This window comes from Crocodylus siamensis, chromosome 1 (genome assembly GCF_052110815.1).
Source record: "Crocodylus siamensis isolate JL-2025a chromosome 1, ASM5211081v1, whole genome shotgun sequence".
NCBI lineage: Eukaryota > Metazoa > Chordata > Crocodylia > Crocodylidae > Crocodylus > Crocodylus siamensis.
Window position 1 is genome coordinate 85,865,990 of NC_143395.1, and position 15,883 is coordinate 85,881,872.

The 15,883-nt window shown below is 44.4% G+C and overlaps 1 protein-coding gene and 1 pseudogene across 2 annotated transcripts in view; both read right to left on the bottom strand.

The window, feature by feature from the left end:
• PREP (prolyl endopeptidase) overlaps nt 1-15,883 on the bottom strand; it is a 176,606-nt gene that overhangs the window by 150,010 nt on the left and 10,713 nt on the right. For both annotated transcript variants that reach the window (XM_090037291.1, XM_090037296.1), the window contains exons 5-6: nt 7,834-8,043; nt 6,294-6,415 (exon numbers count right to left, since the gene is read on the bottom strand). In XM_090037291.1, coding sequence (XP_089893417.1) covers nt 6,294-6,415; nt 7,834-8,043 — 332 coding nt within the window. The remainder of the gene's footprint in view (nt 1-6,293; nt 6,416-7,833; nt 8,044-15,883) is intronic.
• LOC149872986 (U2 spliceosomal RNA) lies at nt 3,389-3,613 on the bottom strand (annotated as a pseudogene).

Sequence of the window (15,883 nt, forward strand, 5' to 3'; positions counted from 1 at the left end):
CAGTGAAATTTTGTCCCTTCTATTTTCACGCATACTTTCAAATTTTGCCAAATAAGATTTGTATGGGGCCATACCAAAGACCTCGTATCAAAAAGAGATTCTAGTCTTATTTCCCTATTTTACACAATGAGTAGCAGTTGAGGGAGGGGATCGGATCCACCAACCTAAAATTACTGTACTATAGCAATTAAAAGAGTTTTAGTAATTAAAACTAACGAGTAACATTTTTACTAACTACACAATTTGTGATAAGCTTATTCTTTCACTTAAGTGAGTTCATTGTTATTTTCTGAACTGAGACTTCAAACCTTTGTTTTGCTGGACAGTTGATACAGAGTACATACAAACATTTGGGGAGGTCAGGGGGAGGTTAGATCTTGTTAAAAACAGCTACCTGATCTAACTTAGTTCAGCCACCTGCAGACCTTACCCTCAGATCCCCAGTTGTGTCAATCTAAGTGAGAAAGGTACAGAAGTTCCAGGAAGGTTGAAGAGGTCTAAATTAATCAACCTAATTTAACCGTACCTCAGAGATGCACTGTTAGATTGGGTTCTGCTAGATGAGTCTAAGTGAACTTCTGTACATGGTCCCAGTGCAGCCTTGGGGCTGGGAAAGCCCAGCAGGTGCCCCCCCCCACAACTGAGCTTTTCATACCCTGCTCCCAGTACCAGGTTGTTTTTACCTCCCAGTCCCCCCCCCCACACACACACACTTCCCTGAGCCAGTCAGTCCCACTGACTTCCCTGAGCCTTCTAAACCTCCGATCTGCTCCTAGTGCTGGTTTTACCAGCATTTGCCAGTGACGGGGGGGCAACTGAAGTAAACTGGGGTAGGAAGATCGGGGGGGGGGGATTGTTTTGCCAGGGGAGTTTTTTGTCTGGGGCTGGAAAGGATTTGGGGCTAAAAATAGCCCCTGGTCAGAGGAGGGGAAGAAAGCTCTTCCCAATCCCAACAGCTCCCCTACTGCAGAGCCACTAGCCTCACTGATCCCATCAAACGTCACTTGTAGAGCCAACAACCCCCACATCTGCCTGCCCCTTGACCCACCCTGGCTTACTTCAATTGGATTGGGGGAAGTTTGGTGGCTGGGGGGGGAACCCGAGGACGGTCCTGGGGTGACAGGATCAGAGAGCCCCAACACCTCCGTAGATCCCACTAGTACCCTCTATCCCCCCAAAGCCTCTCAATGCAGACCCTATTAACCCCCCTGATCTCCCCAATCCCTCCCCACTAGCCTCTTATCCCACCCACCCTTCCCCTGATTTACCTTGACCTAGACTCCTGGCACCTATCTAATTACCAAGTTAGATAGGGCAGCCATTTTTTTACTTGATCTAACCTCCCTGAATGTCTGGCTGTAATGTATGTATGAAGCCAGAGATTAGCTACAGATTCAATGTTTTAAGTTCTCCACCAGTTACTCTCCTTCCCTCCACAAATACAGGATTTTTTAAATTGATCTCTCCTAGAACTTAAAGAAGCAATCATAAGACAGTACTCAAATGCAAGTTAAACAATAATTCAACAATAACCACAAGTCTTTCTACTCATTACCTTTTCCGCTTCTCTTCATAGCAGCAACCTCTTTCAATATGGTAGCTTCCCTATACTCTTAGTTTTCATATTGTACAAGTAAAGAAATTCTTGCTACAAAAAATGACAGAGAGTATGTTTGATCATTCAAACTATGGGCCGTATCTTCTTGTTATCACAAGACATCAAAGATAAGTTTTCCAGTAAAAGAACCATATTTTTCATTAGTATGTAAGTGTGTCAAGTTCCCCTTTGTGATCATGAAACCAGTTCAGTCAGCTGCAGAGATGACAGGAATATGGTCCTCAAAGACAAAGACAAATGGACCTCATGAAACAGGCCCTTTGCCTTTCAGCATGAAAACAGTCAAAGCTTCCTCACAGCATTCATATTCAGCTCTACATTTCTAACATCAAGAGATACCTGCCTTGCCTCTCTTATTTCTTCCACTCTATTAGAGGAATTTCTTCCATCAACCTAGAGAAGGGAACAGTCACCAACTACTGTTCTGTAACCCATGGATCAAGCTGTTTGTTCTGGACAACAGAACATTACCACTCAACCCCAAGCTGGCATAAAAAAGATACCTGTATTATGACAGTCCCCAGTGCCCAAAAAGGAAATTAACTTTCAGGAAATCATGCATACTTTATTTCAACAATAATGTGCATCACCAGTATGAATCAGTGGGTACATTATTACAAGACATCTGTCACCAGAGAAAGGTGCCAGTTTATTTACAAAAATAGGAAAATAAGGATTACAGTTTCTAAATGTCATCCTTTTGATAATTTAACTCCATGAATGTTCTAGTTTTTATATTCTGTTTAGTTTTTGCTAGTGAATAGGTTTCAACAAAAAGTTAAAATTCATAATATTTGGTTTAGAAAATGCCTACCTCAATGAAGCATGGCTATACTACTACAGTTTACTTAAAGAAGGAACATATGGACAATTATGCAGAGTGGTTCACACAGGACAGTGAACAAGACTTGTTTGGAGGAGACTGCAGGAAGAGAAAGAAGAGTTTCATGACTAAGTCCATTGAATGTTGTACTACAGAACTAAATTTGATACCTTCTTCTGGAAGTGGCTATGTTATGCTGGGAATTGACTTAAACTGAAATATTCAAGGAGGGCTAAATCCCTAAAAGGACATAGGCCTGCTTAACTTCAAAAGTGCAATCCTTAAAATGCTTGTTTGGTTGCCTGCAAACAAACCAGGGAGGAACCTAAAAGCCTCATTATAAAAGCTTATGTGCCTAAAATTATGCATCAAGGCATACCCACGGCACTTACCCCATCACACAACCAATTAATGTCTGCAAACTAGGCATTCTTTTGTCTCTGTAATCAGAGTTCATTCCAATTATGCATGCTGTAAGAGCATCTACCAGATCACAGTCCAAAAAATAAAGCCAGAAATATAGCTTGTGGTGCTACCACTATGCTTTTGCTCTGCTTCTAGAGCACTAACCCAGAATATGGGAGACCTGTCTGAGGGTATTTGAACCCAGAAAGGAAAGCACTGAGGTTATTTGTGAATAGGAGTGCTCTCAACTGCTCCTACTGAAGCTGTTCCACTTTGTATGTAATAATGCATTTACTCAAATACAAAATGAAGTTTTTCCTTCCAATTAACGTGGGAAAAAAAACCCTTGTCTTATAATCGTATACAGGAAAACCTCATTAAAAACACTGTCTATCATTAAACTGCTATCAAAAGCATCATGTGCTCAGCAATGGAAACCAAGTATGAAACTGATTAAATACAACAAAAACACTGAGTATGAAAGTAAAGCACATGGCCCATGTTGGGAAAACATGGTAATGGGAACCTTTTTTTGTTTGTTTGTTTATTGCCCGGCTCCTGGAAGCACTGCAATACCAGGCCAATGCATGGAGTAGATGGAGCAAGCTCCAGTTCCACCTCCAACACCAAAAATCTACTCAATATAGACCTCCTATGGAGGACATATTAGGGACAACCACCTACCCTGGGGAGCCTGCCTACGTGGTCATGGTGCTTCCCCTGCCAACCACAAGAACAGCTTAATGTAGCCCATCTGAATAAGATATATGATAGTTCACATTAAGCATAATCCCCCTCACCACTAACTCTTCAAATTGTGGTGAGCCGTGATACTGCATACAAATCACCCAGAATCCTTCTGTTGCCCCCTCTTTCAATCTGTTGCATACAATTAGTGTGACTGCAACCTCCATGAAGTGAAGCCAGACCAGGTTGCCCTGTGCCTCATCTGCATATAAATTTCTGAAGCACCCAGGACTTGTTACAAGAACACCAGGTTCCAGTCATGAATGCGGGCTGATTAGCACATGGATTCTTTGCGTGGAGTTATCTGGAGTACATACACATACTGAGCTGCACTGAGCTGTGGGTCACTGTAATTTCCAACGTTGCTGACTTGGGTGGGGCCCAGGCCAATGTGCAGTGTGGTAAATCAAAGGGCTCTGGACTAATCTTACACATAGTTTGTACTGAGGTCCACTGAACTGCCTGAGGCTAACCTGCTACTAGCAGGCAGAAACAAATCAACCACCTCTTCTGGGACTGCCCATACACCAGAAAGTTGTGGAAGAATATATGTGCACTCCTGGCGATGACAAGTTTCAGAATCCTGGCCAGAAAAGCAGTCTTGTATGGGCACTTGACCAAACAGCAAAGGCCCCTGACAGACCACTTTTACCAGGTAATTTCCTCTTTTAGGTATGCCCTGTGGTAAATCAGGAATCTGTTCACAAATAGGCACTCGGACCCCACAGTCAAGGACTGTATTAAAATGGGGCTAAGTGAAATATACTGATACTACTGAAAGACACAAGAGGACGATGAGAAAAAGACAGTGGACCTCATATGGTGGAGAGGAGACTGGCATAGATTTTTCAGAGGCAAGCCCTCCAAAGAGGACAATAAGGACAGCAGTGAGGACAGTGATGACGATGAGGGTGAATATGATGGCAAGTGAAAGCATAGGAATAGTGATGGGTGCACAGTATGAACTTTGTAACAGGACTAAAATACTTTAACTGGTAAAGTGTTTTGGCCTGTCAAGTGAACGACAGTAGTCACTTGACGGGTTGGTAGGGGTACAGTTACCAATCTATCTACCTAGATAATAATATTTTTTCGAAATAAAAGCTACAGTTCTCCCTTGGCATGCTGTAGATCCCTTTCTTAAGGATGTAAGTCTGCATTGTATATAGAGACTATTTTCTTAACTCAAAGCTGTGGCTTCAAATAGGGGGACAAATCCTTTTGGATAAAGTTCTCCTCATGTATTTGCTACCTCTGTAAATCAGACTGTAAGGTCTCAACTAATTTCTGAGAAATCATAGCCGCACCCAAGGTCAATGAGAACTGAGCTGTACTGTGTTTTCTTGATTAGAAGACAAGATTTTTCCCCATTTAACATAGGGGGAAAAGCCCCTTGCCTTTCAGTCAAGCATGAGGCAGCAGGAGGGCAAGCAGCTGCTGTGGCTCTGGCCCCAACCTGGAGCTGAAGACACAGCTCCACTCGCCTCCCCCTGCTACCTCTGCACACCCTGCCACTCCTCCCCTGCAGCTCCCAGTTCTGGCCCCTGCACTGCTTCCATCTCTCTCCCCAACTCTGCTGCCCTCCTCCTTACCTTTGCTTTGCGCCAGCAAGCTCTGTCCTCCCTGAAGCCTGGAGCACATGCTCCAGGCCAGGCCCATAGCAGCAGTACCCGCTCCACCTCACTTCTACAGGTCCATTCCCCAGGTTGCGATAAGAAGGGAGTGGAGGATTGGAGGTGCAGGCACTGGGGAGAGCCTTTGGTGCGTGTGTGGGGGGAAAATGGGAGAAGGGTGGTGGGGACCTGAGGTTGCAGACAGCAGAAGCAGAGTGGAGGAAGGTGAAGAGGGAAAGGGGAAATTGGGGCAGCCCGAGGGTGTGGGAGTGGGCTGCCAAAAATGGGGGAGTAAGTGGGGAAGGGCAGGCAGCAGGGAGAAAGCTGCATGCCTCTCACTGCCTGCCCCACTGCATCCATATTACCTGCCCCCTACCATATGCCACACTACTGCATGTCCCCCACCGCTCCCAACTGCCTGCCTCCTACCACCTGCCCCATTACTGCCCCCCTCAATCACCTCTCCCTCCACCAACTGCAGTAGCGGGGAGAGGGACAAATGATAATCCTCCAATAATTTGATTCCATACATGGAAAATGATAATAAATTTATAAATTTTCAATATGCAGAATCTATTTATTGGAGGGGGTCATCTGACATTCAGGGTCATCTTAAATTTGAGTAAATACAGTAAATCAATATTTGTGAAACCCTCAGATATGGTTACAATGAGCTCTTAATGCAGTAATTAAGCATGGAGCCACAGAATGATATAAAGGAAAACAGAATTCTCCATGCAGAGATGGCTTAGGAATAATGCCTTCTGCCTCTCAACCCTAAGATTCTGTACCTGCTCACTAAATCAGTACCATCTATCCTGGATTTTGAATGATGTATGGGTCCATGGGATGGGCTGTTACATGATTACCTAAATATAGTTACATTATAATGCATAAAAACATGGGGGTAAAATGAAGGTTACTCAGGCAACCTTACTTCTGCCATTTCTTAACTTTTGAGTTCTTGACTTTCAAGCTTAAAAAAATGTTCAAATATTAAATGAAAAAAAGTTAACTATCTGGCTTCAATAAAAGGCTGAAAAACATATATAGTTGTACCTTATCAACCATAAGGTACATATCATACCTCAGCTCCACCCATCCATTTTGGTTCATCAGGAAATTCAGCACATAAAACATCCTTTGACTGCTCAGTCCCAAGTACGTGGTAAAAGAGCTGCTGGTGTAGGTTAGTGGAGGTCTCAGTGCCTGGAACAATTCAGAAATTTAAGTCGACTGGATTAGTATTCAATAAAAATACATTTAAAATTCCAAAGAAAGAAACTTTTTGGCTGTACTTCTGTACACTGGAACACAAGTTTGTGGAAAAAGGAACTATTCAAGGATTTCAACTGTAATAGATTGCTTTGGGTCAGGTGCCATTCTTCTTTTTATTGTACAAGTCACGACAGGATAGTATGCTGGCAGGGCAGCAAGGAGGAGATGCATGCACGATGAATATTCTAAATCTGAGGACTCTGCTTTCATACTTTTTTTCCTAGAAAAACCAATGACCTTACAGTATTTAATGAGCGTCAAAAGTTTTTAAAGGGTATTGGAATCACGTAAATACAAGATGATGTTTACAGCCTTCCCATCTAAGAAACAGTATAACTAACTAAAAAGATACTGGTATCATGAGAAAAAGGTTTTTTTTTAAGAAAACATTAATATTTTTCTAAAATAACAACATAAGTCAACAACATTGAGCCATGGTGACCCCACAGCTCAGCACTGCTCAGCATGCGTGTGTTTCAGATACCCCCCACAAAGGATGCAGTTGTTTTTGACATGCATCCTGGGACCTTCCAAAAATTGATATGCAAATGAGTCACAGGGCAACCTGGTCAGCCCCACCTCCTGGATGACAGGCTGAGAGAGGGAGCCACAGAGGGTTTTTGGGTGAACTGTTTTGGGGCCCATTTGGTGATGTTTGCCAGATATTTAAGGCTCGTGAAGAAGCAGGGATCATTGGAAATGGTAAAGAAAGGCACAGCTCAGCAGTAGGAATGAAGTTCAAATGTAGTCCATGTAGTGGCTCACCATAACATTAAAAAGTTGGTGCTGAAAGGGACTGTGCACAATGAGCTCTACCATATACTTGATTCACATGGGTTGCACTAACCTATCCTTATAGTAGGTTCCCACGAGTATGTTTGCCCAATATGAACCACACGTTTCATAGTCATGCTCAGCGTTACCTGCATTTGATCAACTTCATAGCTGGTTTCCATTACTAAGCACATGTTGCTTTTGGCAGCAACTAATGATAGGGAATGTATTTAATGACATTTCCTTATATGCAAATATAAGATGAGGGGCTTTCCCCTTCCCCATGCCAGTATGTGCGTGTGGAGGGGGAGCTCATCTTGCATTCAAGTAAATACAGTATTTTGCAGGACTGGGGCAGTGCAACGTAGAAGCAGAAAACTCATCTAAACAGTCTTTTGTAAAGTAGAGTTGGAATAGAAAGCGGTAAAGCAGTATTTAGCAAATTTCTCAACTCTCTAAGGGCATTTCTTCGGAGATCTTGTTCTGGAAATGTTCTCTAGCTACTACCACACCAGCCAGCTAAGACAAGGTGTAGTCATTTCCCACAACAAACCGATGATATGTGACTGACTTACCATCACTTTTTCCATCTTGTTTTGGATAGCAGTTATAGAACATGCCTTTTCCATCATGGGTCCAAGCCATGCAGCTAAATTTAACTCTTTCTAATATATCCGAAAGCTCTTCCAGGCCATCTACTTTCATAAACTTAATTGTGACCCAATCTGAGCCACTGGAACTCAGACCATAGGCAAAATATTCACCATCTTCACTGAATGCATAACCTGTAGATAAAAGACAAACAAACAATGATTACAATAACAATCTACTTTATCTCACTATTTTGCTGCATAACTTTTTACTATTTGACACATATCCAATTCTGAACAGTGTGAAAAGTCAAAATAGAGAAACAGTTAAATAATTATATTCACTGAGCAACTGAAGGGGAGTTAAGCTGATCATTCTGCAGAGTTTTACTCCAGCTTATTTAACAAAAATAAATACAATTATTGTGGCGTAGTATATGATTAGCTACATGGACAAGCTTTAAAAAAAACTAAGACTCACTTAAAGATCTCTAAACATTTTTTTAAACAGTTGTGGTTTGTGCTTCAACCAACAAGTAGCAGAAACCTACTGGTAGCACTAATGGTCTTCGGTAGCCAGCAATCAGCCACTTCATCCCCATCGTCTGACATGAAGCATGATGCAAGTTATTTACATGCATTATGTAATGATTTTTAAAGAAGTGTGGTCTAATTTACACTAAAAAGACATGTAGGCAGAACTCTTGTTTTCTATTGCCTTGTCCACTATTGACACCTATTGAGGGTGAGGGCTTATCATTTCTAATCCTCTATTTAGGATAAATCATTACATGTAAAAAGTCAGTAAGCAACTGCACTTTCCTGTTGGACCCAGCAGTGCTGCTCCCTAATAAAATCTGTCAGAACTTGCCCCTTCATAGTTTAATAATTACAAACATCTTAAGACTCTTTTCCTAGATAAATGGTACTTTCAGAAGGCCATTTCTTGGCCCTATGTGAATCAAATTCCCTACCAGACCTCCTCTTTCATTTAAAAATTACCTTTCCTTACCATTTTTAATGCATATCTTCTGCAACCATACAATCTAAATACTATATTTTCTCACATATGACATGCCCCAGAATATAACACAAGCCTTGTTTTTGGAAAGCAGAATAGAGAAAAAAAAATATTTCCTTGACTGAGTAATTGAGAGGCAGCAGCTAGGGAGACAACCTGCTCACTGTTGTACTCCCTGTGGATTACTGTAGATGTTACTTTTGGTTTCCCCCATAAGAACTCTCACTGTTTGTCTCACATATTACACATGCTCCAATTTCCAGGGTATCTGCACACAAGAAAATATGGCACCTTCTCCTGATCACCCAGATAAGAATAGGGTCATGATGACGACATTAAAACACCTGATGTTCCCACTCTTGCAACACACCAGCTTTGCAAAAGGCCAGAGAAGGTAATGATTTTACAATATATCCCATATTTTTACAGTGCTAAGTAAACCGTTTGCCCCCACTTCAAAAAGTCCCATAAAAAAAAACCACAGTAGACTCTGAATGTAAGATCAACCTACAACTGGATCAATATGGTACAATTATATAGAAAACCTGACTCTGCACAATACATTTTAGGCCAGTTAGTATGGTCCCCTTGAAGGGTCATCTGCTCCATGGTGAGTGCAGCTCATGAACAGAAAAAGACTACAAAAACTGAGTGGCTCAGAATACAACTACTTCACAGCTCCCAGGGATCTCTCTGGTCTGCTCCACAAGAATGGGAAGCAGGCTTTAATCCTCCTTCAGGCAGACTTTATGAGATCCAAGATACATATTGAATGTCAGGTTCTGATCCACAGAACCCTAGCTCCACTGCAGAGAACTGGGAGGCCTTAAATCTCCATCTGTGGGGCAGCCCATTTGGCAGGCACCACTAAATCTACAGAGCCAGGAAACAGCCCATTAACGTGAACTGGGGGGAAACCACACAAATTCTGCTGGAACCCTGCCCATGTTTCATTGGAAGTTGGTCAAAACCTATGGGAAAAATTACTTAAACACAAAATTAGCCTTTACAATAAAAAAATAAATAAGTGTCTGAAAATCCCCAAACAACTATCTACATTCTCCATCTCTTCATCCCTGAACAAGTTATAAAAATTTGGACTTTGAACCCCTAAAACCAAGTGTGTTATGATGAAGGTTTTGGCTTTACATGTTGCATGAAATTTGAATCCAGAATTACAATGCAAATCTGGCCTTTTAGTAAGGATCTGTCTTTGACTAAACCTGTAAGCAGTTTCCTCTTAACTAAAAAATATTTGTTGTGATATGTATTTGGAAGGGAAGAATGGGGAGTTGCACTCTAATAGAGCTAGCCTATGCCCAAACAGAAGGACTAGTTAAGTTCTACTGCATTACAACCTATACACCACTCCTGGTCCATACACCTTAAAAAAAAAAGGCAACACAACACTGTCAGAATCCCTACTCAGAATATGGCCAGGCCAGGCAAGCCTTTGGCAGGGCCTGTCGACCAGGTCAAAAGGTCTCTGAGCATGCGGAAAATTACCAGCTACGGCCAGGTGGAAAATTACCAGCTATAGTTACGCAGCAAGAAACAAAAGCCCGCAAAAACCCACAGCAACACAAAATATAGTAGGCATGCACACTTGCAATGATTGGATAAAGTTCCCGTCAGAATGTTTACAAACGGTGCAACGCTCCAAGCGCTCGTCGGAGGAACCATGCAACTGAACCTCAAGCGACAAAGAGCAACTGGACTGATCACCCAGGAGCTGCCTCTCCCAGGGTGAATCCCTGAGCGACCTTCAGGCCTGCTGAACGGAGTAATCTTTATCTTTCCAGCAACAAAGATGAAACTGGTGAGCTGCCGTGCCATTTTCACTTAAGCACTGTAAATAGTTTAGTGTTAGCTTTACCTTATAAGGACTTTTACAGCCTAGTTTAGTTTGTTAGGTAGGCTACCCTATGCTACCTACCCAGTCTGGGACTTACTGGTACTCAGCCGCACCAAGCCCTCAGGCTTGAAAGCAAGGGATTACCACGAACCCCGTGACCCAGCCGTCCTGTCTTTATATAAGTCGTCTACCCGGTCTGGGACTTACCGGTGGTCAGCTGCACCAAGCCCTCGGGCTTGAAAGCAAGAGATTACTAAGAACCCCGTGACCCGACGACGCCCTTGTATTCTACACCTATCCACACAAATAAAATTTTCCATCATATTGTTATCCTGTCTCCATGTCCTGCCTGCTTCCCTCCCCCATTGGCATTCGCGAACTTTAAAAATCCGACATGGCGTCACAAACAGGATGTCAATGTCCCGGGGAATCACGCACGACGGAGGTGGACAAGGATTTATTCCACCATGTCACTTTCCATCTTAATATGGCGTCCGCAGACAGCCAACCAGACTCATTGAAGGCCGGATTTATCTCCGTGATGGAGTTAAGAAGTGGGCAGCAAAATTAGTAGCCCAGTTAATCACCACCCTCACAGGCCACTTACATGACAGCCACCATAAAAGGCGACTTGTCAACACATATAGTGCAAAGCATATGTTAAGCAAATGCACGAAGGCACTCCTGGACGCGCTTCGCCATGTCAAAAGCCTCGAAGCCACCCTCCATACAAACTTCTTTGCCACACCATCAAAACCACACACCACCGAGACGGCCTGTCAAACCGAAGACAAAGCATACCAGGAAAAGCCTGAACTGCCACCACCGTACCCTACTGCACCAAAAACACCGCCCGCCAAGAAACCCCCACAATCCGACCTTTATCCATTGCTCCTTCCGGAGACCCCAACTGCCAAAGCGTGTCCCATCACGGTAACTAAGATCACAACCGACCAGCAGGGGAATACCACGCAACACACCATTCACCGGTCCCGCACAACATCAGAACTAAAAGACTTGGTCACGTCAACCGGTGGCCGACCTGGAGAATCCATAATGGGATGGATTGGATGCTTCTTGTTAGAAAATTCCACAGATATGGTCGACTTCAAAGAATCTATTTACCTCTGTAGAACTGTTAACTGGCATCAAAACGCTGGAATGGCCATGCACGTCACTGACAACAGACACTGGCCTGTCCCCATCCTGTGTGTGTGTCTGTTACTGACCAGCAGTAACCTCAGCGCGTACAGCCTTCCCCCGGGAGCCATCAAAACATCATATGACTTGGTCACCACCGTTGCGGGCATTTTGTACTGCACCTGGTCCCCCACAAGGCGGAGCAACACTAAACCTAACCAACCAACAACAACAGTTTCCCCAAAGGTTCGTGACCGACCCGACCGAAATCCCAGTCCAGCCACTCGCCATCACCAGAGCAACACAAAGCCTCCTTCAACAAGAGCCCGGTGTAGTCTTATGACTCAAAAACACTGAAGGCAGACCTCTCCGTGTCCTCCTGGATACCATGACGGACCTCCTGGAAATTCTCAGGAGAGGCAACACCACCCATGTGGCGCCCCTCACCACAAAACTAAGATCTGAATCCCGAGTGCGCGAGCCACCTCATACGTACCCAGAACGCTCGCCCTTTGAACGTAGAGTTTTCGGGTTCCTGCTCCATAACAGTGGACTTACGAAATCCGAAATCAACAACCTCGACCCAGCCACACAACTAAGCTTAACGCGAGCAAAAGGCTTCAAAGGACAAGACGACCATCACGACCAACATGCAAAAAACGATTAAGGGGCCACACCAGCAGCGGCCTTAAAACCGGACTCTGACTCTCGACCCTGTCACGCTATTTGCCCCAGACACGCCGGTAAAATTCCTCTTGGATACGGGAACACAAACTAATGTCATCCAGGCCACTGTCCCCCACGAGAACACTCGAAGAAAAATTTGGATCCAAGGGGTAAATTCCGCCCAAGAGGCTCAAATTGTTAAGTTCACAATTACCGGCCAAGTTGGTCAATATCACCTCACTGCAGTTCTAGGCAAGCAAAACATCATAGGAGTAACAAGAATCCGGAGACTCAAACTTCAGGCCACATTACTTTCAGCATTGCCAATCGCCTTAGATCCTCACCAGCGCCACGTCCCCTACGCAAAAAATCCCATGCCATGGAAGTTCCGCTTGATCCGTACTCCACCAGCTGGATATAACAGCATCACCACCTTGCTATCCGACTTTCTGCATGATGGAAGAATTGGAAAAATACTCGAAAGCACATTCCTTTCACCCAGCTGGGGAATTCAGAAACACAACGATCCAACCAGCTACCGCCTAGTCACTGACTTCCGTCAAGCAAATGCCCGCATCGACCCCTTTCAATATGTTATGAAGCACTTCCTTATGGAACTACACAGCATGTTAATTAATTCTACTTACCGACGGGGAGCAACCCTTGACCTCAAAGACAAGTTCTTTAATGTCCCCATCGAGGACACACATAGACTATTAAATTTCTCCATCAACAGGAGCATTTACAAGTCAAAAGTTTGCCCCCAAGGCTATAAGAATTCACCAGCTATCTGTAGCACCCTTCTACAGTCCACCCTTGACAAAGTACATCCTCGAGATGGCACCCTTGTCATCTCATATGTGGACGACATCGCCATCTTAGGGGACAATGAAAAAAATCAGTGAATGACACACTTGCAAAAGTCACAACCATCCTAGACAGTGATGGGTGGAAAATCAACAAAAAGAAAAGCTCAGCCACTGCACAAGAAAGCTTTAGCTTCCTTGGACTATCCATCTCCCCCGTCCACATTAAATCTGACCTGCAAAGACCCCAGCCTCTCCTCCCTTGAAAAAATTCACAACCTCACTCACTCAAAGATGTCCAAAAAATCTTGGGAGAAGTCACCTACTATCGGACACTGGATCACGGAAGAGAGCCTCCCAGCCCTCCGGACTCTCCAGAGCCTCTTAAAAAAGAAAAAATCCTTTGAGTGGAACGCTTACCGCCAAGCAGCCCTTGAGGCTCTCATCCAAACGCTAACACAACCCTTACCTCAACATCGCTACAAACCACTAAAACCAATCGTGGTCCGAATCAACTGGACATCCACCCACATCTTTTATACCATTGAACAAGAAGAACAATTCGTCCAATTCTCCAACAGAAAGCTTAACGGACCCGAAAACCACTATGGAGATCTAAGAAAACTCCTCCTAGGCCTTGAACTAGCACATCCATGGCATAGACACAATGGCACCGGTGAGGCACCATTTATCTCCTGCCTTCCCAACCTAGATTCAGAGCCACCTCCTGAGTTCCAAGGCACAAGGGCCACCTGGATTTCCCTGCTATGATGAGCACAATATCAATGGCATCAATGGACCCACAAAAACTCAAATGCCATCCATGAAATTCGGAACCATGGTTCATCTCGGACAGAAGTACGAAAAATCTACAGCCAAAAGCAGGCATGTACTGCCTTAAATGCAAACAACTCTCCATCATCAAGGGAGACCCCACCACATCTGTACAACTCACTGAACTCCTCGGCTTCCAGCTCGCAGTCACACATGCCACCAAAGTGCACCACTTAGACATCCCTGTCTTTGGAGTAGACTCTATGTTCATTTACAAAGTTGCCTCAGGCCGTGGGGACCCCAGCAAATACCTTGATACCTGGAAGACGATTCAAAGTCAGTTAACAGCCGCTTTTCCCCCGAGTCTTTATCACACATATACCCTCACACTGCCCACAAACCCATTGAGCCCATGAATTCCTTGATAATCAGCTTCAAGACCACACCGACGTCCACATACTGCAACAAGCATCCCCGCCGACAACCATGACCAGCGACCCCGTGGACCCCTCAAGCCAATGACTCCACCAAGAATGGGGAAGAAAACTCTATGACCGATTCGCCCTCATTGACCTACCTAGCACAAGACCCTCCGAAAAACTGGACATTTCGTCCCCTAAGTGGCGTGAGGCTGTTCAACACTGCATCGCATGCCAGCAATATAAGCGCACCAACCGAGCTGCGCATGCCAAATGTACTTACGACAAAATATACTTCACCCCGAGATATACCTGGCAAATAGACTTTCTGGGACCCCTCCCGGGGGCAAAACAATTTCCCAAAGCTCTAGTCACCGTTGACCTCGGAACCCGCCAGCTTTGGGCCCACCCTATGAGAAAAACTACCGCAACCACTACCAGTTGCAACCCTCCAAAAATTATTCACAGCCTGGGGACCACCGTTCACCATGAGATTCAATCTGACAGCGGACCACCTTTCACCTCCAAATCCCTACGCCACTTTTTCGACCTTTACAATGTGAGCCACCATATCCACCTCCAATATCACCCAGAAAGTAACCGAGTTGTAGAACGAAAAAATCAGCACCCTCAAATCAATCCTCCGTACTTCTAACACCAACCCAGATTTCAATGGCTGGCACAACTACCTTTACACCACGCTTATCAATATCAACCACGGTACCAGCTGCTGGCCAGAAATCCAACCTATCAAGCGACCAGCCTGGACCCCACGATACCTAAAGGACCCCAAAAACCCATGGCTGCAGCCATCCTAAACCCTGCCCAGCACCCCAACACCTACTGGCTCCACATCTGCAATCCAGTACCACCTTTCCCAGAAAACCTTCTAGCACACAGCAATTAGGTAAGCAAATGAGCCTAATTGTCTCCCTTCCTTTTTAGCTCTTTTCTGTCATCATCTCTACTGATGCCACCCCTCTGTACAATCAAAACAACACCCTTCCAATGGGCCGCAGCTGTCACTCTCACTGTGAATACCACCGAATGCGTCACCTGTACAAACCCAGCAACGGCCGCAGCCAAACCCCTTTTTACTCTCAACACATTCATCACTAACATCTCCACAAATGATCCCCAATTTAACATTTCTCATAATCCCAGGAGAGCCATCACCCTCTCCCATCTCTCTCTCCACCACATCTACTACGACCCCAACGCAGAGATCCAGTGTTTCCAATTTAATTTTTACCAACCCACACATAACCCCACTCACCTCGGCTACCGCCAACATTGCAACGCAACCTTCCAACTTCAGCTCTCACCTCCGTCCCGTTGCTGTTCTTTAAAGCCA